The sequence below is a fragment of the Cyclopterus lumpus genome, chromosome 6 (genome assembly GCF_009769545.1).
Source record: "Cyclopterus lumpus isolate fCycLum1 chromosome 6, fCycLum1.pri, whole genome shotgun sequence".
NCBI classification, from domain to species: Eukaryota; Metazoa; Chordata; class Actinopteri; order Perciformes; family Cyclopteridae; genus Cyclopterus; species Cyclopterus lumpus.
The window spans coordinates 7,517,793-7,541,407 of record NC_046971.1 but is presented as its reverse complement, the minus strand read 5'-3'; the positions used below and the strand labels follow the sequence as shown (position 1 = coordinate 7,541,407).

Genomic DNA, 23,615 nt, shown 5'->3' with positions numbered 1-23,615 from the left:
AAGGATGACTGACTCAGATATGTGATGTAACTTACCCTACGTGTGGTCCTGCAGTTGGCATTATCATAAAGCCATAACTTTAATCAGACGCTGTGCTACAGGTCGCTTTACAATATCTTTACAAAGTCATTCTGTGTTTCCTGTCAAATAGTCATGGTTCCAACCCCAGTGACCCCATGGTTGCAACTCTTTTGCATTTTGTAATAAAGGATACACTATTATTATTATTATTATTATTATTATTATTATTATTATTATGATCTTTCCACTATTGCTCTTTATTAAAAGGCATAAAATATCAAAAATAGAAATCATTAAAAAAAAACGATATTCTGTCAAAACCACAGATGTAGGCTGATTTTGAATACCAAAACAATAGCATGAGGTGTGTTTTAGCCAATTGTCCTGATCAATCAGGAAGATGAACATGGGGCTTTTCTCTCATACAGATACACATTTGTTTTTCTACCCGAGCCTGATGACAAACTGGAAGAAGCTATTATGAACAAGCGGGGCTACTTCCACAATCACCCACAACACAGACAGAGAACAAAGGCCGTGAATCGTCCACACAATTATTTTAGATTGATTTGGTTTGCTTTTTGAAAAAGACTTTGGTTTTGACTTTGATCAGAAACAAATGGGTCTGCCGCCTCCACTTAGTCCCTCTGTTTCTCAGGTTCTCAGTGGCTTTCTTCCTCCTTATCACACAGTGCATTCACACACCAGACGGAGGCTGTCCACTCTCACACACACACACACACACACACACACACACACACACACACGGTGGTAAGTCCACACACGCTTGTACACTTCCAAAGAGGCCTGAAGTTAATCTATTTTTTTTTTCTTAAAATTTTCAAAGCATAGGGAATCGCGTTTGAAAAGCTCACAGTTGCAAATATATCAGATAACATACAACTGGCTTATCTCAAAACTAATAATAGAGTTTGGAGATTCATATTAGTACTTTGTCGACCGAATAAATATTTGACAAATCAACATCTTTGACAAAGCAGGGAGATAGATGTGCTTGGTAATCTACAAAAATCAAATGCAACCCAAAGTGGATTCAACCCTTTCTCTCACCGCTAAATGTTTTTTTTTCTCTATTGCCAGCTCATGCTGAATCACAAAGTAGTGGCTGTTATTGATTTGTGTGTGCGTGTTAATGCGACGCTAGTAATCAGAGCAAATCCAAAAGGAGAAAACCAAACTGAGACATTCATCCCGACGCACACCGAATAAACAGACCGTGCATCATTATCGGGTGACAGATTCCCAGACGAGTGTGTCCAAGAAGGCGGCTAATGACGAACAGAAAAAAGGGAGAGGAGGCGGAGCACGCGGCTAAGATTCACAGTGTGTTCTCCAGGTGTTGTACGATAACCATGTCTCTCTGTCGTAGCATGCTTTTTTTCTATTACACGGCTTCCTTACTCTGTCTCACACTGCACTCTGATAACTCACTATGTTTATAACTGGATGTGTGGCTGCCTCTTCCTCTCTCTGTCTCTCGACGTCTGTGCGTCTCTTGGCTGCAGAATTTATCATAATGAAATCAAACATCATCCTCTAGTGTATGACTAAAGGCGCTAATTAAATCATTTCCATCTGGCAGTAACCTACCATAGGTAAATAAGTGCTTTAAAAAGCCAAGTGCAGTAGACACCTGCAGTGAGGGCATATCTTCCTATTGCATCTGTTCACACTTGCATGTCTCTCCTCGTCTCCACACCCATACGACACACAACTTATTCGTGTATATACTTCAAGTCCGCCGGCGACTCTCTTGCACAAAATGGTCGCTGCGGAAGCTGAAGCTCACAAAAGCCGGGAAGACAAAAAAAAAAAAAAGAGTGTTGTCTCCACTTGATTCCAGCTCGCCAAAAGGTCAGCGGAGGAACTCACCTGTGCAGGAATAGTCATCGATCCTGATGTAGCCCGTATGGCAGATGCACATGAAGGAGCCGGGGGTGTTAACGCACATGGTGTTCTCCCTGCAGTAGTGCTTCCCCTCAGCGCACTCGTCAATATCTGAGGAGAAAACAAGAGACAAAGAGAGAGCACAAAGCTGGTTTAGACGTGGTTTGCTTTAAGGTCGCAATCAAGTGCAACTTACTTACTAACCATGCTATTAATCAGGATGCTGCATTGATAGCTCAAGCCTCAAACCTCAACTTCAGAGCCTAATGGTCGATTTTGATTTGCTCCATATTCTTCAAAACCTCTTTAGCTGAGTGACGTTAAATAGCTTCATCAGCTTTCCCTCTAGACACATGTTGATAAAGGCCTCGTTATGAAGGCAACGGTAATATGTTGTATTGTTGACATTGTGTGCAACATTTTGATGTTGCATAATATTCTCTACACCGTGACACAAGAGCATCCCATGATATACAGCACCATGCTTCCTGGTAACTTGGAGAGAGGAGTGGGAGTCCAGAATTGCTGTGGAATGAAAGTTAGGACTCACTTCAGGTGACGGCCTGAATACATTTGGAAGACAGCCACCAAATAATATTTTTGTACTTCAGCTGACAGTGTTAAAATGTTTTAAAGGGACAGATGACGATGAGGAAAAGGAGAGGCTGAAGTTAATTGTACAGTAAAAAGTTGTAATTTGTTTAAAATATTCTGATGTGACAAACATTAAGCCTATTTATCACATGTGTCGATGTGCATGTTTGTTGTTGTTGCACCAGCTGATTACAGATATAAATTAGCCGACTGGAGCTTATTGTCTTGCTGGGTTCTACAAAGTTGGTTGTTGTTGTTCGGGAGCTTCCTGAATTCATCAAAGACGATGGAGCGGGCCATAATTGACTTTGGCATTCATTAAATTATAATTACAGATAAGACGACATTAACATGTAGTCACTGCAGATTTCTTGTAAAAGAAATGATCCGGCTTTGTATGACTGATTTTCACAACAAGCCCTCCAGCAGCAGGACAACATCATTTGTTTGTGCCTTCCAAAATCAGTACAAATCACAGATAAATACATTTGTTTTATGATCTCCCGATATGATGATATGATGATAATGCTATGGTTAAGGTTTGGTTAGATTAGCGAGAGCTCATGGCCTGGGTTATTATAACTACTTCGTCAAGGATTTAGGGAGCTTTATCGCCATGGTTACAATGATTTTAGCCAGGCTTAAAAGTTAGTTGAATATTAGTTTCCTGTGTTAAAGATGTTTTACATAATCAACTGAATTACTCATTTGTTACCTTAATAATTGCTTGTGTCAACACAAACGTTATTTTTGTGAGGGCACTCTTTTTATCACGCAGACTACCTGCACAGCAATGTTACGGTGACATCCCCCCCGCATTATACCGCGGCTTAGTTCGGGTGTCTTTCACATCCTGGGAACCCCCTCATGCCCGAGTTGGTTCTCGCTGAAGAAGGTTGCTTAAAGCTTCCATGCAGCCAGTGGGGAAAGGGCTATTTGTCTTCATCAGAGGGAGACAGAGGTCGAAAAGCAGAAGGTCCAGGAGAGGCGGGCGCTGAAGCACTAAAGGTTGCGCCACTCAATTTCCAATCTATACAAAGTAAAGCACTCCACACAGCGGCTCCACTGCTCTGCTCCCGTCTTGTTTCCGGTCATTCAGCTCATCAGTGTGCTTGAGCATACTTTAAATTGCATAAGCTGTAAATAGAGAGTGTGTGTAGAGGAAGAATCACGCCACTGGCAAAGTTAATCGAAAAAAGACTCGCGCTGCACACTGCACGCAGGTGTTTTCAATTATACCGGCTGATTATACACCGAGGCTCAGTTGGGCAAAGGTTTGCTGGGACTTACATGGGGTCACCAAACAATCAAGCATAGTCAGTACCTTATCACACAGTTCTGACAAAGAGGTCTAATCAGGCATAATAAGTGAAAACACCTGTGCACGGGTGTCCAAGCCCTTGTGTGTGTGTGTGTGTGTGTGTGTGTGTGTGTGTGTGTGTGTGTGTGTGTGTGTGTGTGTGTGTGTGTGTGTGTGTGTGTGTGTGTGTGTGTGTGTGTGCGTGTAGGTGTGTGTCATGTGTTTCTGGTGTCCCTTTATACAGTATTTGTTATAGTAAACCACCTACACTTTTTCGCTCATCTTGCCTGATTGGACATCTACTCAGGTGTGTGTGGCTGAACACAGACCATGCATCAACTCTCACTCTCCTGTTGCACCTGGTAAAGTCAGACAATCTGCTTCCTTATGACCTCTGTGGTCAAGTGGTTAGAGGGCCTGCTCACCATTCATTAGATTATCGGTGCAATTCCAGCTTGGCATTTTCTTTTTCCTCGATTTCCCCGATAATTAGTAGTCTACACTGAGTTCGGTGTTCTCAAATAATTCAAAGCAAAGCTCCATCCAATTTAAACCTGACCACAGGTCGAATCAGCCAGAATATCTGAACGGAGTCCCAATGGACACTGACTGTTTCATGTGAAAAGGTAGTTACCATAGCGCCCACCCAACTCTGCAGCTCAATTCAGCTTTGTGCTAAGACACTTGTGGTAAACACACTTGAGTCTCACGACTCCCCGTTTATAAAATCGTATTTGGTTTCCAGATAAAACAGTGTGTATCTCCTCCGCCAAACATAAAACAAAGGAAAGCGGAAGTAAATAAGTGACTAGTGAAGAAAGTGGAGTAGAGCAAGGGAAACACTTGTCTTTGGTGACCCAAACAAGACCTAAAATGCAACCAAATAGACATCAAGTGGCAGGAAATACAACTCTAATGGGGTGCTCATGTAGCCTGTTATTGGACTGAATTGCGTTCCATGTTGTTGCACTAACCAATCAGAAGAGAGTGGCATGTCTGTCCCACCAATGTCAATGCATTGTCTGTGACCTGAAGTTGCAGTTGTGGTTGCAAAGAGCATTTTTTCACAGAAATGTGTTGATTGAAGAGTTATTTCTCTAAAATGCAGCGCTGTTGATGGAGAGCTACTTATCTATGTAAGAAGATATCGTTCTCATTCTCTATCCTTTAGCTTTGATTAGATTAAACCATCAATGGGCACACCACCGGATCTACTGTATCTGGATCGCTGAACAAATCTGTGGGTGGCAATTCAAAGGTCTGGAACAAGCTAATGCTAATGTTGCTCCGTCTCTGCTGGATATGTTATGTGGGCAATTGTTTGCTAACGTGTTAGCAAACAACTTGCCACGCCGATGCTCTATCAGGGCTGTGTTTCCATGAGATTGCTTTAAAGGCTTTCGGCATCCGAGTAATTAAAACTCAGTTAGTGTAGCTTTAAGAATCTCATTTATTAGATTGTATTTCTTTCTTTCTCTCTCATGATTCCATATTTGGATCCATATTAGCTGTTGCCTTAGCAACATCTATTCCTGGGTTCTAAACTGCATGCCAAACCATTAGACAGAAGACGCACTTGCCAGGGTAAACAAAATCATCTTGATAATGTGATGCAACCAAATGCAAGTCGATGCAAATCCAAGTTGATCGAAACAAACCCGGCTGTGTAACGAGCTCCAAGGCCTTGTTCCTGTTGATAGCACAGGTCAAACACGGACACTTTTTGAGAGACAAGGCCCATAGTCCTTGACAATTGACATATTTATTATTCATTCACGGTATTCAGTGTCTGAAGCGCGTAAGAGGACATTCACCCCTGAATATGTTCTGTGCCAGGTGCTTTTGCGAAGAGCACTTGAAATTGAATTTCAATAGATTTGCATTGGCATTCACTCGGCTTGCATGTCCTTGGATAGAGAACCGCCCAACAACACATAAACTAAGAGCTGTGCACCTGCCTACAACTGCATTCACATTACCTTGGTCTTCTTCCTTTCACAGTTTTATCAATACTTGCTGCCTCCTGCTATTCAAAAGCTTTATGGATAAATGTGACAGACAGACAATGGCCACGAAAGTACACGTGTCCTTCACTAAATGAATGGAGACTAATTAAACCCTGTGACAGAGATGTAGAGAAGGTTGGGAGAAAATGGAAGAGGAGAGGGAAAGGGCAGCAAGTAGGGCAGGTGAGGAGGAGAACTGAATAAGAGACAAAGACAGAGTCACGACAAGCTTCACTGTAGAGCTCGACTGGGAGATGAGACAGCCGGGGAGAGGGCGAATGACTGAGATAGTGAAATGGAGAGAGATACAGAGGGAGGACAGAGTGGGGTGAAGAGAAAAGGGAAGGCAAAGTAGTGGATTAAACAGAGAAAGATGTGGAGTGAGAAAGAGCCAGTGTGAAGAAAAAGTGGAAGATAGTAAACAATTGAGATTTAGATGGCGGAGGAACAGAAGAGGAGAGAAAGCAGTGGAAGGTATTAACTGTGGCGAAAGAAACAGGCGGTAAGAGAACACATTCAGTCCGTCCGCGGTCGCAACGGTAACCTTGAGCGGAGGTCTAAGTTGACAGCTCTCCCGCTTTGTGATTGGCCGTCCGCGCTGCGGCTTTGATTTAGAGCCTATTAGCTGTAAGACACCATCCATCCCACCACCAGTGACAGCTGTTACATTTGCTAAAACAATATGTTAGGAGGTGAGATGATGAGGGGCATTGCATGGGGGGAGAGCGGCCATCTCCGTCTCCATTAACGCACTCCATTTTCTTGATTGGCCTGTCACATGGACACATGTGATGCGCCAAGCAAAGAAGGCTGGCTAAGAGTCAGCAGCGGCTTTCAATTGCCGAATGGAGTGCTTTGGGTTAATCTTTAGCCACAATAGATGGATGGAAAAAAGGCTTTCTCAACTACTGAATCAATAGCAGTCATACTTGAGGAAGGCGGGTAACTTTGTGACAGAAAACGTCCTTGTTATGCATAACGAGGGAGGGCTTTTAGTTTGTGCTGTCAGACAAAAACCAGAGCAAGCTACAGCTACCTCATTCTAAATCACACCAGCATTTTTAATATCACTAAAAAGTCAGCAGTACAACACACGTTTTTTAAAACGTGATGACTAATATTAGATTTCCAATCTCTTTCTCTCTCTACACAGGTTCCGGCACACCCTGCATTTCTGACCCCACGCTGTGTATCCCTGATGGGTGTGGTCAAAAGCGCTTTGTGTTATCCCTGTTACGACATCAAGCGGTGATGTCACTGCATCACCGTAGCAAACTGAAGGCCTTCTGCTTGTCGTAATCCAAACGGGCGAACATAATGATAAAGAATATTGCTAAAGAAACATATAATATGCTGCTGCACTGAAGAAAAAATACCATTATGGGAGCTGTAGCTTTTTAATAAACAACTGAAGCATCGTTTAACTCTGTCCTAATCCCAATCAGGTAAAAATGATAATAAGCAAGTGATCTGCACTCGGTTATGTTATAATATTAACCGTTGAAATAAATCCTTGCAATTAGACGGCCTCTAGTGCTGTTGGACCTAATGTATGACAACCTGGCATGTAGAGCTATTCATCCATCTGCGTATATTAAAATGAATGCTATACATGCCAACTTTTGTTCTATCGTTGGAGGTTGTGACGCTTCATTGATATTTCTAACTATAAAAAAAGGGAATATGGGCTTATTGCTTGTAGTTCCTAAAAGGGAGCGTCCTCACTATCTGTGTTTCATACTGCAGTACACCGCGGTCTGGGAGTCGGGAGATAGCGCTGGCATTGTGTCTGGATGTCCTACAAAGACACTCGGATGTGTGCCGTTCCACCAGTGGTCTCTCTCGTTCTCTTTATCGCTCTTTCATTCTGTCTTTTTCTCATCTATCCATCCCTCCCCTAACCCCGCACGCTTACTCGAGCAGATGGTTTTCAATAAAACGGCAGAGGGGCGAGGTTTGCCAAAACACTGTCTGATATTCTTCAGCAGCCAGTTCCCTCATGGACAGATAGCAGTGAGAGGAAAGAGCAAAGAGACAAACAATTGTTGTCCCTGCTGGCCGAATAGTGGCCCACTCAGCAAATAATCTCCACTGTTGGCCTCGGCTTGTAATGGGTGGAGCAAGGTGACGGAGACTGTTACTGGACGCCTCTTTGGCTTTTAAGGGAGTGAGTTACAGTTTATGGCTTTTTACGTGTTGAATTTGTATGTGATTTTCAAGTCTTTGAAATACATTTCTTGGAATAATGGAACAATACTAGTAAAAATGTATGCAGTACATGTGTTGCTTTAAGCCCTTGTTTTTAGTGTCCCAAGAATCGTATCTTGATAATATGACTGCAGCTAAAGGTGGAAATGTATACACACTACACATGTAGTGGCTTTAATAGCACTTTAAAAGAATAGTTCAGGAGTAAGATGAGAAGATCGATAACGTTCTCATGTGGGTGAGGTACATATGAAGCTATACAACCAGGAGATGGTTAGTTTAATTCAGCAGGAAGACTGAAAGCCTGAAAATGTATTTTTCTTGGCCAGGCAGAGTGACTTCCTGGATGTGTCACATTGAGGCCACTCTAATGAGATTTAGAGGTGCTGGTGGAGCCATGCTTGCTGTTTACTGTCATTATGCAGCTGAAATAAGCTGGCTATAGCTTCATTTAACGGACAGATAGATACAAGTGTGGTATTGAAGCAAAGAAGCTTTTTTCCCCAAACTGGTTCTTTAATATTCAACTGTAATCATTTGAAACAGGGATACTACACACAGAAATCAAAGGATTCAATTAGAGTTGCAACAAATCTGAATCCAATTTTTAGATGATTCATTTAACTTTCTTTTTTTCTATTTGCTGAGGAAGTACACATTTAGGACTATTAGCATATTGTGTGGCTCCAAGTTGCATTTAGGGTGTGTCTGGGAAAAACAGCGAAATTACTCACATACTTTCCTACATTCAGAAGAAAATGGCTTTAAATAACAAATGTGTAGCTGTTTTTTTAAATCAGATTGATCCTTTATTGTAGAAATCCTTTGACGCTATTATCATTTTTGTGTGAAATAACCAACAGCTCAAAATGGGTTTCTTTGACATGTTGCATAGTTTATTTCCCTAGTCGTTACCTAAACACGAAATGCATGTTTTCGGCATGTTTTCAACTTACCAAATTGAACAATCACTTCAAAAAATAAACGGCCTCACAAAGACCCCAAACAAATGTGCAAAACCTCACTGCCAATTTGGGCAGAAGCAGGAGCCAATTAAGATGACTGAGTGGAAAGAATCCCATTAGGAAGCAGCAAGAGTGACAATTTGCATACTGAGAGCCCCGTCATTGTCTAAATACCAGACACTCACACTGTGATCAATCACTGTGAACACTTAGAAGTCTGCTTCCTGACTTAGAACAATGAACATCAAATAAGGAAAAGGTGGAAAAGGAGGTGCTTTTGTGTGTGTTTGTGTGTGTCTGTTGGTGGCATTGCAATAAAAGTGTGTTACTAGTTGTTTCTTGTCATGGTGTGCACACAACTCTTTGACACATGACAGCCTGATAATTTCCACATAAAGTTCCACCCAAACTGAAAACCCCCTCGTGGATCCTTCTCTGCAAACATCTAGCAGCCCTTTAATGACTGCGCCGAGCGTTTGTGTGTGTGTGTGTGTGTGTATGTGTGTGTGTGTGCGCGTGTGTGTCCATATGTCACATTAAACATGCACTTAGCACACTTCGATTTGGCGCGCCTTAAATGAAGCCTGCTGCATCCCATATAGAGCAAACTGCCGTGTGAATGGGATTTCGCTCTCCGTCACGGCTTTCAATAAACTGGGAAAGAGTTTCCAGCACGCGTTAAATTGATAGAGCATCATTATCCATCACTCGCCATGGACCATGAGCAGTCTCTAGACCAGAAGTCTAGACGATGAGTAACACGCAGCACCGGCAACGTCTATCTATTTGTACTGAAAGAAAATCTTCTTTTTTAATTCTATTACGAATATCTTTTTATGCTGGGTTTTTATATTGCCTTGCGCCTTTATTTCTTTGCTTAAGATGCTTTGCATGTTGTACAAATAAACTTTCTTAGCCATGACAGGATCACGTTTAGTTCAATGATGTATGTGTTGCTATGTATTTTTTCCCTCTTCTTTTGTTATTTTTGCATTGTCTTTCTTTAATGACACTTCTCATTGCTCATGCATTTTGATGTAAAGCAAACTGGCTTTACTTGTAATTAAATGTGTTTCGTATATAAAATTGCCTGGCCTCCTGTCATCGACATCTCTATTGACTTTTTTGAGGATATCTAGAGCAGGATATTAATTCAAATAAAACTCAGTCGAGGTGATATCTTTTAATCGTTTAATTAATTATTTCATAATTTTCGTTTCCTGTTTCTTACTGTGTGGAATGCAAGAAAATAGCTGGGAGAGGTTAACCATCAATTAAAGAGCTCAACTAGTTTTACTTTATAGAAATTAAATCGGATTGGGTTGTACACATCTTGATGAATTGACGAGACGTTGTAATAATAATGTATTCATAGTAATCGAGCAATAAACAAAAAGAAAAGAATATTTGGATTCTTCACTGAAGTAAAAAAAAAATACCACAATGGAACAATTGCTACATTGCAAATACCTGAGATTTGTACTTAAGAGCTGTACTTGAGCAAATGTACTTTGGTCTTGTGTCAACTTTTATCATAACATAAAGCGTGCAACGGCCTTATCGTCCAGCCGTCATGGATGTGAAGAAGAAAATTCCTTTCCGAGTGAAGAGCAGACAGTTAACTAAGTGTGATCCCATCAAGGAAAAGGAGTCGAGAGGAGATGTCTGCCTCGTGGCATTTGAAGGATATTGGTGAAGCAGTAATCAGATACTGTTATTTACACTGGAGGGGACCGTCTGGATGACGGCGGGATTGTCTGTCTTGTGTGACATTTCAGCGGGGTCACAGAGGTGAGGTGTGTATAAACACACGCAGCCAGTCAGAATGTGTGTGTGTTTGACCGCGTGTTTATATACGTGCGTGTGATTCATCCCAGTGTGTGTTTGTGTGTGCGGGGTGGGGTTGGGGTTGGGGGTGGCATCTCGGCAGTGATTTGGTTTTGGAGGAGGCCGTGCTCTTCAGTCAGTGCCAATTAGCCTGCTCCCACCTTGTGACATTCAAAAGACAGCAGTGGCAATCGGATCGGTCTATGTTCACACACGGTATGCTGACACAAAGACACACACACAAAGACACACACACACACACACACACACACGCACACACGCACACACAGCCGTGGCTTACAGGCGATACAAACCTCACTCTGTGTGCAAGCAAGCTAGACTTCTTTTCAATCCTTCCTCAATTTTCTTTGAATGTTAAGACTAATCCAAAACCAACAATGACTTGATCCTTCTAACAAGTATTACCTGAAAAGCCAAAGCCTGATTTGACTTGTTCATCTGTGCCATAAAACTCCATTGTGGTCCAAAATCTATTAAAAAACACTCCACTGAGCTCCACACACAGGCGACGCGCTGGCTGACATGTTCCTTCATTACAATGAACATAGGCACTGTAGTTAACTCCACCAGGTGTCAGCCCGCAGGGAGATCATGTGCTTGTGTGTGTGTGTGTGTGTGTGTGTGTGTGTGCGTGTGTGTGTGTTTGTGTGTGCGTGTGTGTGTGTGTGTGTGTGTGTATGTGTGTCTGTGTGCATGCGCTTGTGTATCTGTTTGTCATCAGATAATTTAACATACGAGTGGACCAATCAGCCTAAAAAGTAACACCACAAACACTATTCCATTCAACTCCATTGAACTGTGGAGGCATAAATCTATCTATCTATCTATCTATCTATCTATCTATCTATCTATCTATCTATCTATCTATCTATCTATCTATCTATCTATCTATCTATATTTCTCTTTATCTATCTATCTTTATCTATCTATCTATCTATCTATCTATCTATCTATCTATCTATCTATCTATCTATCTATCTATCTATATTTCTCTTTATCTATCTATCTATCTATATTTCTCTTTATCTATCTATCTATCTATCTATCTATCTATCTATCTATCTATCTATCTATATTTCTCTTTATCTATCTATCTATCTATATTTCTCTTTATCTATCTATCTATCTATCTATCTATCTATCTATATTTCTCTTTATCTATCTATCTATCTATCTATCTATCTATCTATCTATATTTCTCTTTATCTATCTATCTTTATCTATCTATCTATCTATCTATCTATCTATCAATCTATCTATCTATCTATCTATCTATCTATCTATCTATCTATCTATCTATCTATCTATCTATCTATCTATCTATCTATCTATCTATCTATCAATCTATCTATCTATCTATCTATCTATCTATCTATCTATCTATCTATCTATCTATCTATCTATTAAACTCTTATCTATTGATGGATTTGTTTAAATTTGGTTTGGTTCACGGTCCCTGAAAAAGCGAGTTAGTAAAATAACACGCTCCACACATTATATCAAAATAAAATCTTGTTGCATACTTTGTCTCTTTCTTTTTCCTCGATTTTACAGGATATTATTTTGTATTTCACATTTCCCACATGGATACGACACAAAACACCCAAACAGCCCTTCGTATTGAGCAATCCTGACGGAGACTTTCTAAAGTAGGGCATTTCAGAACCAGACAACAATGGGAAATGTCTCTCTGTCTGCAGTCCTCCACAATGCCGAGATGAATAATAGTATTATCTCAACACATTGAACTATGCTGATTGTTCAATTTAGAGACAATCACACAGTCTGTCACTTCTCCACTGCTCGCCCCTCCGTCTAATTCTGTCCCAAACACACGCATGCATGTTGCAAAATAGGCCTTCAGTCTGACTGCGTCGTGAGGAGGAGAGGATGGAAGAATTTAAGAATAACTGGGCTCTTTTTTTTTTTTCTTCTTCTGTTGGAGAACCCACACGCTCAAACGCACGCATACACAGACGTGCACCTGCACACATACACACAGAGACTTACACAAAGGCAGGGCTAGTATCCCCCTGAGTTTTCCCTACTGCTGCTTCTATGAAACATTTACACAGAAGTGATCTCATCGTCTATTTTGAGCCCATCTCTGACCTAGGATTGTTTTAAAGAGCTAGTATCTGTCTCGGCTTTTTTTTGGTGATGTTTGCCTTTACTTTTGAAAAGAGGGAGAAGAAGAAAAAAAAACGTGTGCAGATTTTTAAAAAGAATATATGTTCTTTGAGGGCTTCGTTCTTTCTGCTTTATGATCTCTCTGCTGTGTTCGACACACACAATTGCCTCCTAGTTGGACTTCTCATCTGGAGTCACAGCCGCCGCTGTATTGAAACTCATCTAGAATTGAAAGCAGACTATTTCACTTATCTTTCTGTACATCTCGACGTAGTCTACCTATTACATGAAGACGCCCTCTCCATGTATCCTCCATGTTTTGGCAAGACAGTTCTTTCATTTTCAACACAAAGCACACACACACACACACACACACACACAATCATACAGTAGAAACACAGAGAAACACATAAAATCAATTGCTTTTAAGAGAACCCCATCAGTAAATTGAGTCCATTTCAGGTTTCTCTGTGCAGCCTGTGATACAAACACTGGCTTTCAATTTCATAGCGAGAGTCAGGGCGGCTCTTGAGATGAAGAGTGTTGATGTCGGAGGCACAGGTCCTTAGTTTCACACTGGTGGTGGCATGCGTCGCTCAATGCTTATTTCCACCTTAATAAACCATCTAAATGTCCTTGGATATTGCCCATGTGATAACGTTGATAATAATAAAAAAAGCTGTAAGGATGCTATTACAATATTTTCTCATAGTTTTCAGTATAATTTCTGGGCAAAAAACAATGTCAATGTGGGAGTGGAACAAAAATGTAGCGATGAATCAAGAACAATTAAAAGTCAGACGTATAAAATATATAAAAAATGACGTACAAATATTGATTAGTGCAGCTTTAAAGTAAAAGGAGCAACACTGCAAGGTACACAACTGAACTACATTACAAATATGATACCTGCATATTCAAATTGTAGAAGTAGAAGTAGGTATTAATCAGCAACATGTTCTTGAGTATTCAGAGCGAGTACTCGTGCAGGATGTCCCCTGACTGATTGTCATGATGGTCTCATCTGGGTGGGCAAATTCGAGAAGATGTTTTAATTCCTATACATCCCTAGATTATGAATTGATATGATGGGCCTTGCCGACCGGCAGCTTATTAGCAATCATCATACAATAATAGATTCCTGCCGTTCAAAACGGGGGAACGTGCCTTCCCTGGAAATCCTCTCTCTTTCATTACATCGTCTCCCTGGAGCGTGTCAGGACTACTGGCCACCCAAAGATGCCTGCTGGAAGCTCCCATGTAGTGTTTGAAGTAACTTCTATTACACCGGGATATTTAAGATACCTTTGGCAGATTTACAGGTCTATAATGTATTTTCTGAATAAGGTTATTTTTTTTACTAGTTACTTCCCCCCCCCCCCCCATTATCTTATTAATTTTGTCTAGAGCCAAATTATATTCTGAAGGAAACAGGAGGTGATATATATACTTTAGTGCAATCTGTCAACTTTAGTCTTTGCCATGTATCATATAACACAGCATAGTTTACTTGAATTATAAAAAGATATCAATATAGATGCAGGTTTTGAATCCAAGTTATGCCAATGCTTAATTAATAGAGTTGGGATTAAATGACGTGCACTGTTTTAAATGTGTAAACAGACACGCCTACATATACCACACTAGTGTCTCCTAAATCTCTCAGTCAAAAATAGTTTGTGTCAATGTGTTTATGATCAGCTGCATACCAAATATGTGTCAGCACATTATCAGGACAATGCCATTTTTCACTTGCCAATGTGTACATATCTTAACTTCAAAACCACAAAACGTTTATGAAGAGTTTAACACATTGTTTTTATTAGAATTTTAGGTTCAAAACGACATCACTGTTAGGATGACATTGCGTAATATGCAAAGGCACTAATAGGGCAAAATAACAACAAGTTGAATAGATATGAAAAGCCATCATAAATAATTTATTAATATTAACCGTGTGAACATTTTAGTATGGGTAAGGTTTTGCTCACTGAGATGGTACGGATATCATATATAAGCAGCATTTTCAAGTTGTTGGTTGAGGTGCAGCTTTAATACATTATTTTGGCAAAGCATCATATTTAGTAACAGATGTTTTGTAGGTAAAATCATAATCTGCAAAGTAAATAGTAGGAAAACAAGGACATCTGAACATCTGGAATGCAGTGGTGTGTACCATACATAGTAAGATCAATTTAATGAATATGAAATAGAAGAAAAGTTCCACAGAGTTGTACTTCAGCACCGTGCCTGAGTAAATGTTAATTACTCCCCCCCCTGTCTGAATTATGTTTTTTAAGAGATCATGGTTTAACAACAGCATGCCAGATGAGGTCAGCATTTGCCATTCGAACATCGCCGACAACCAACAGCACAATTTCCCATTAATTCAAAACAGATATTTTCAATTATGCAGACTCCCTGAGACTCTCTAATTACCTGTACAACTGCTCATAACCGGAAATTAATGTGAGCTCTGCAGCAGCTGTGAGCTACGACTCGTTCATTTAGCACCGCGGATACAGTAGCAAAGATCTCTGGAGCTCGTTTGACGCTGACGCGTCATCTTGATCAAGGTGACAGAAAATGTATTACAGGTTGTGTGTGTGTGTGTGTGGACTGTAGATAAAAAAAAAGACATGTACTCACAAACAGATGCTCTAAAACGACGCACACACAATGCAGAAGGAAGATCAAGAAGAAGCTGTATATTGACGAGGCGGCTGTCAAGGTCCTACGCAGAAGATTGAACAACTTTGATGCCACGTCTGCTCATTAGACGCAGTTACGACATGATGTTTACTGCATATCTTACTGCGGGGATAGCATCGGGGATGATAAAGTCATCACTTTTTAACGATGCATCTGGTAAAATGCCGTCAAGACGCGAGAAGAGGAATTGAGCCGAAGCGCCGTCAATTTAGTGAGTGAATGTTTGAACTCTTGAGCAGGTTTTTAATAGCTTCACCATCAACGTGAAATGGCCTGTTCAATGAGGTGTGGAGCGCGCTCTCCAACCGTGTAACGCGGGACATTCAGCAGGCAATCAAGTAAATATTGTTTTTAAAAAAGAGAGCAATGCTGGTATAATCAATCGCATTGTGTTTCACGTTTTAAAAAAAAGTGCAACGTGGTGACATCTGCATTCAGTAATGAATGACCTCACTGATGGCGGATGGCGTGATTATACTCAGTCCCCCTGCATAGTGACACTATGCATGCAAACATAAAGCCCTTGAGCATGTTTTTATATCACAAATTGATCAACTGACTGAAAAGGGAAACATTAATCGCTAAAAAAAAAAAAGTGTTCCGAAAAGCAGTTATTGCACGTTGTGGACACACAAATAATGAGGGGATTACAGTCTCCCATCACAAAAGGATTATGTGATAACAGCATTAATTCAACAAAGTGTTTCCATGCGGACTTAGCAAATGTCTACATTATTTAGCAATTCAGTGTGTACGTATTTTTTTTTGGGGGGGGGTTAAAATACAATCAAACTAACAAAAGCAGCTCAAATATTTAAAGAAAACATTGTGATAAAGTGACAAAGTTGTTTTTGAGGGAATTCTTCCAGGTGTCAGGTCAGGCAAGAACAAATACACATAACTAAGATTGTGTTCACTGTGCCGGATTATCTACCTTGGGCCTGGAGCAAGTCTACGGAAGCGGCTTTTCTAATGTTCCAAAAGGAATAGCAGAAAACACTTTCTTCTGAAAGGTGTAAAATAAGCCGTCACATCTCCTACTATGCTTACTGTGAGACGACCCTGGCAGGGAATAAAAGAAGCAAAGCCGTTTTATATATTTTCAAGGTGAGGGCAAGGTGAGGGCAAGGTGTTGTTAGTGGTTACAAGGGCACACGTCTAAAGGAAAGAAAGTCAGAGTAAGCACGCACACACATATAAAGAGTCCAAGGTTGATGTATATTCACCTCCCTGACCCCCAAACTCTGACTAGTCCACCATGTTATTTTAAAATAAAACATGTCTTTGCATGCATATCTCTCTCTCTCTCTCTCTCTCTCTCTCTCTCAACCCAACTGGTTGAGGCAGATGGCTGTTTCTTTTCTTTCTGTTAAAGGGGAGCTTTTTTTTTTTCCCTCGCCCAGTCCGTGCTCGTGAGGTAACGTAGGGTTCCTGTAAAAAAAAAACATATGAAAAGTGTCTCGCGATAACTTCTGTTATGATTGAAAAATGAATTGAATTGAATTGCGACTGTCTTGTCAAAGATCTGCGTGTTATCCTTGAGCTCATTTAAAAAAAAAAAAACTCAATCAGCACTCAGAGTGTTATTACATCTGTAAATTCTTCTGCGTAAAAATAATTACATTTGTCTTTTTTTTTTTTTAAACAATTTCCTCCCAAAAAAGCCAAGAGCAGGTTCCTCCCATGACCCCTTTTGATGCAGCCCGGGCACGATCACAAAAAGAACCACCACGTGACCACTCTCAGAAGGCAAATAAACTTCTGCTAAAAGTCGGGGGGTTGTTATTCAAAGCCGTGCCATACCTTCACAGTAGGCGTTATCGTCTCGCAGCGGGCGGAAGCCATCCTTACAAACACAGCAGTCACCTGCCTCCAGGTTCACACAGTCGGAGTGCTCCACGCAGCCGTGGCCCTCTGAGCAGAAGTCATGACCTGCAGGAGGCCCGCAGAGGAAAAGGTTGAGACCCGGAGGAGAGAAGACGAGAGGAGTGATGGAGGCGCACAGGGCCAGTGGAAAGGTTATGTCACAGTATCACAACCTTTACACTGAGCGGCCCATACTGGGGCTTCTTTCCAAGTCATATCAGGGCAGAATTACGCTAATTTGCTTTATTTCCCATCTGTTACATCTGACTTCATGATCTTAAGGGAAATAAAAAATACAATATGCCGTTTGAGTCCATTTCCTAAGAATCTTTGTATTGCTGCCGCTACTTTACAGGCGACCGTTGTAAAAAATGTAACCACTTGAAAATACTCATGTTCCACCATACGAAATGAATGTCATAAGTAAGTAAGGTTTTATTTATATTGCACTTTTCACAGACAAAAGGGTCACAAAGTGCACAAAGTCGTCAATTAAACTCAAATTCACAATAACATAAGGCATAGAAGCAATGTCGAATGGGATAATCTTTCCTGCGTACCTCTGCAGACTTTGCAGCATCTGTCATTCAAGGTGATCTGCTCCGACTCGGCACAGTTGAGTTCGGGACACGGCTCACTGGGGACCAGGCGGCGCATGCTCCTGTCCTGTGATGGGCAGAGAAACAAATCCTCGTGAGCTACTTCTTAGGTCCACTCTGACCCCCCTCCCCCCCCTTCCTTTGCTAAGGACCTGGATGTAATTATAAAGGTAATTATTCATCTACCGTGTTTCCTCTCCCCCCCCCCTCCTCCCTCCTGTGTGTTCATTACAAACCAATTACTCGTTGGTCAATAGCAATTCTTTTCCAAACTACTTCTGAAGGGAAATGGAAGCAGCCTTCTTCTCTCCTCCTGTTATTCTCAATGATTTACATCAGGATTCACGATGCATCTTTATTATACAAACATTGAATCCATCTCGTAGATTATCCCTGCATGTGTGTTTAGTGTTGAGTATAAAACCTGATTAAGAGGGTTCCTTTTTGCCCAGCATGCCTTTGGCAGGTCTCTCTAATGATCTCATCCGTGTCCCTCTGACTGATGCTAATTTAGAGTCATTAACACCAGACACCGTTGGACAAAGACAATATGCTTTTTCTCGCTATTTGTGGTGGGCAAATATGTCTGCAGGGATCTGTCTGCAGGTCCAAGAAATGTCACAGTTCATAACGTATGTTTGCATGAAAAACTTCCCCTAAAAGTCCCCAAAACAACTTTCCAAACAAGCTGTACAGTCTACTTCTTGCCACCACCCCCCCCCGCACCAAACGTGCTCTCCTCCCCCCCCCCTTCAGCCAGCAGGCAGACAGAAGATCAGAGGCGGGACAAGCAGCTGTCAGGGGAAGACTGCCGGAGTCTGCAACAGTGGACTGATTGACAGCACACCCCATCCCCATTTCTTTGATCTGCCCGGGACTGCCAGTCAGTTAACTGGGACTACAGATGGGCCAGGTGTGGGCAAGCAAGCCAGACAGCTGTCTGAAACTGCAGATTCTGATGGGGGCTTTGCAGAATTCATGGAGGGGCTGGTTGGTACAATAGAGTTGGGTGATTAAAAACTTCAAATCACTTTCCTGTGATTGATTGGGCCTGCCAGGCATAATGTGATCAAGTGAATTACTCCCAACAGAGAGCGACCCACCCATCTGGTGCGTCAGGCAGACGAAAACAAATAACTCGGAATAATTGGGGAAATGAATATGGTTCGGGACCCCTGTGGTATCTGTGGACTGGTACTGAAGTACGGCTGTGGCATCCTATGATTGACAGGTGCACGGCTCTGGCCTCTACAAATGTAAAGTTAATTAGGAGGGATTTGGCCAATTTCTTTACATTACAAAGAAAACGCTGACAGGCCAGATCAATACAATCTAGTGGACAATCTTGCATTCTGGCTCATTGAGGTTTGATTTATGCTCTCAGGCTTGCCCAAAGTAGCAGTGGAATGAGTATTTAGTGAGCTGTCATGCACCGCTACGTGAAAATTGTTAGAGTTGAAGTGCTTGGTTACATGAGTTACTATGGTGTCTCTTCCTGCAGAGGATTGATAAAGTAATTTAGAATACGTATGTGTTTTTTTTTTTATGTGTGTGTGTGTGTGTGTGTGTGTATGTGTGTGTTGACATGACTTACCTTGCATTCAAACAGCAGGCACCTGCCAGAGGAGTCCCGCACAGCCTTCTGATCCCCTTCCACAAGCTCTCTCCCACCAAACAAGCAGACAGCTGGTTGGAGACACGGAAAACATCATCAGCGTTATCACAAATAACAATCCTACACATAAAAGCACATTGCTCCCCTGAAAACACGTTTCATTAACATCATATTCAACATAAAAGATGTATTTCTCTCTTCTCACGTTCATTTGAAATGCAATCCATGAAATAGCCTCTTTAAAGATATCTGCAAGTGAACGCTTTTAAAAAATGCACACTGCTATAAGATGTTTTAGATGTTTAGATATTATGTGAGCTCAATCTGCATTGGGGTTGTTTATCTTGAGAAACTAGCGAGACTTTAAAAACTGTCCAACTGAAAAACCAGTGCAGTCACCAAGAGGCCACACAGACAGCCCTTCAGGCCTCTCTCCAAAGCCACGCCCCCAAAATGATCATAATGAAGGTAAACAAAAAAATGATGGATATTTCTAGTACTCACAGCTGTTAAGCTAGCAGCTGGTGGAAAACCAGCGCAGATATGCAGGAAGGTAGAAGCCCGTACAATCAATACAATGAAATGATTGGACGGACAGGCACAGCCACAGTCTGGGCATTTGATTTATTGATCGCTGACGGGATGTAAATTCTGTCCAAGCATCAGACCTGGGGTGACGGGGGCCTTCTCCATTGCTGGCCCCTCCCTCTGGAACTCTCTCCCCCATCACCTCAGACATTCTCCGTCACCCGCCACTTTCAAAACAGCACTTACAACCCATTTATTTTAACCTGTAATACCAGTTTTTAATTTTGTTTTTCACTATTGTCATCTTTTTTGTTTTGTTGTTGCTTGTTTGTCTTAAAATGTATGTGTAAGTATATTTGGGGAAGGTACATTGAACAGATGAATCCCTTTTGTCCATAAAAGGACAAAAATGATGATAGATACCTTGTATTTCCAGATTCAAAAGTAAGGCCTTTGTATTAATATATAAATTTACTAAACAATACCAAAAAAAAGAGCTCATTTATTGATTTATAACCTTAATCTACTCATAATCAATTATCATTACATATTTTCTCAAGCTATCTAATAACATATTCTCATTATATACATGTTCATCCCACAACACCCCCCCCCCCCCCCCCCCCCCCCCCGCCGATATATTCATATTCATACAAATCTACACTCCTACACTTGGTTGTGGACACGAACACTGGCGGAACACCAGGAATCTTATCTAACAGTTCTGTTTTACACGTATGATATAATCTGTCCTTGTTATTTACAGCTTTGTTTAAGTCCTCGGCTAAATCGAGCCAAACCAAATCAAGCACATCAAACTCAATTAAGCGTGATGAAATAATTAACATGTGGAGCGAGAGAGGGCGCTCCTCACTTCGGTCGCTGAGGAAAAATCTGTTTCCTGTTATTCTAAGGGGGGTGGGAGGGGTGGGGAAATAGTCACATGGGCAGAAAGTCGGCGTTGGATGAGGATCCGGGGTCGGAGGAAAAGAAATGATTGACACCGCAGGTCAGGCCCTGTTACAAAACAGTGAAGGTGCTTCTGAAACAGCCATGTGACGCTCTACTTGACAGACTATTAAAAAAAAAAAAAAATATATATATATATATATATATATATATATATACACACCGGTATATATAAACAGACTCGGGACTCCTCCCTGCAAAACCTTGCGCTGCCAGATAAGGCTTTAATTTGGAGAGCGAATCGTGTCTTTGTAGTGGGCAAACTCGCGGCACTCTTCTCTCCAAAGCCGGAGCATGCGTAATTAGCTGTGTGTTTGTCTACCTCGTTGGAGATAAGTGAGCACAAGGGGTGTCGAGTTGAAGGGGATTACCAGCTACGTGTTCATGTTGGTGTAACACGGAGTCATACTTTTAAAACCCCTGGCGTTGCAGCCATGACCCCGTGGGTCAGTGGGAAAGATGCTGACGCGAGCCGATTAGAATCCAAGACCTATGGTTCCTCGCTGATAAAGACTTAAATCGGGTCTATTATTTGCTTTGCGAGAGCAGCGGCGGCACCAGCGAGTGGGAGTGTGTGGTGAGAAAGTTGTCGAGTGAAGTCAGCTCGCTCAATCTGTGGAGAATGATATACAACGGAATATTATACAAACATTAAGTACCATTCATATGGTCTGTAGCCCTCTATAATTCACAGCGGCGGACAACCTTATGAATACGGAATTACGCTAATTCATTGTCTTCGTTCTATTCATTGACAGACGGGCCTTTCCACCTTTTTGAAAAAAAAAGCTAATGCGTCACATTTATTTGAGTTTCATTTGGGTTATTACCAGAAGAATGATGGGGTGAGAAAAGCTAATATCCTCTGAATATCCATTTTTATTGAGAGAATATGAGATGCAGAGCGCTGCGGTGAGGAGGCTAATAAGAGTTCATTGCCGAATCTTGTGGCAGAAAAACAGACCCTCCATGTAGCTGTGTGATGAAACAGAATTATTTATCCAGCAAGAACATATCAGAGCTCAAAAGTTAGAAAGCGGACATTTAAGAAGACACTATTGACACTAACAGTGTGCATCATTTCAGGCTTTTAGCATTTCTGTCGCCTTCACTTTTCTGAAAACCTCAACATGTCTGCCATAAATAGGAACTACTTCACGTCACATGCAGCGATCCCAGATTTACTGGCTCATGCCCGTGTGACCGGTGGCCATCTGTCTTTTGAAGCCCGCTCGTGAATAATTGATTGGTCCATGTATATGCAAAAGGATGGACTCTTCTCAAGAGACATGTTAGGAGGTAGCTTAGCAACACAGCAGAGCCCCGGTCAATTGTCAGGCAGCCCTTGTGGAGGCGTGATGTGTGCTCTAAATCCGGCGCCGGTTGTTTTTTTTTCGCCCGTGTGCGTGCTTGTTGGTGCGCAATTGTGTCCATGATTGTGCGAGAGGAGGAGGGTGATGAGGTTAAGGGTACTCCACTCACACTGGCACTCCTTGCAGCAGGCCCCCTTTACGTAGGCGGGCGCGGTGCCCGCCGGGCACCGAGACGGAGGGCAGGAGATGGCGTCGCACTGCACCGTGCCATTCTGGGGAGAAAGAGAGAAAGACAACAACGCTGTTTAAAGAGTGACTTCTATAGGCCCGACGGATACGGCAAGGTTCGGGCTGATGTTGACAAACTCTACACCAATATCGAGGAATTAAATCTGATGATACTTCTACTGATGTTTTCACAGACTTGATTTCAAGGACCCCATAAAGTTGGTGATTTCATCATGTTATGTACAGTAGTGTCATGTAAACGAGACACCGTTTCTAAACAAAAACTGCAATTTCTTCTCTTTTCTTCATTTCAATTTCAGCATATTAAATGTCGGTGTGACCGGGCACCCTGACAATCTAACTCTGTTGTATTTTGTAAATATGCTGGAGGGGGGAAATCAAGCGTATGCTTACTCTCTAAAGCGGTTGACGCCCTCTGTTGTAAAGCTGCACTAGCTTTCCACAGCAACCTGTAAATCCAATATATTTCAATGCTATCTCCTTTTCCCTCGGTTGTGCCTTTTAATTAACATTGCTTCCACGGATGAAAGCTCTGTGACAGCAACATTTATGAACCTGATCCACATAATTGATAACATCTTAATGCATGGCCTTTGAATTTTAAAGGTCACAGCTAATTGCCACACATAAGGTAAGGAACATATCCTATCTAATTCCTTAATTGCAGGCCAGGAATGGCAACACAACGTTTCTGGCGAATGAAGCAATTTCATTGGATGAGTGGGCAGAACAAATCCCTGATGATAATTATCATCTGTCAAGAGCAATTAGGTGCGGTGCACTG

General features: G+C 41.6%; 1 protein-coding gene across 1 annotated transcript in view; it reads right to left on the bottom strand.

Moving 5' to 3' along the window:
• Window positions 1-23,615, bottom strand: part of nell2a (neural EGFL like 2a) — a 68,258-nt gene that overhangs the window by 27,090 nt on the left and 17,553 nt on the right. The window contains exons 9-13 of the mRNA XM_034535346.1: window positions 22,752-22,854; window positions 19,752-19,843; window positions 18,119-18,224; window positions 17,496-17,624; window positions 1,915-2,040 (exon numbers count right to left, since the gene is read on the bottom strand). Coding sequence (XP_034391237.1) covers window positions 1,915-2,040; window positions 17,496-17,624; window positions 18,119-18,224; window positions 19,752-19,843; window positions 22,752-22,854 — 556 coding nt within the window. The remainder of the gene's footprint in view (window positions 1-1,914; window positions 2,041-17,495; window positions 17,625-18,118; window positions 18,225-19,751; window positions 19,844-22,751; window positions 22,855-23,615) is intronic.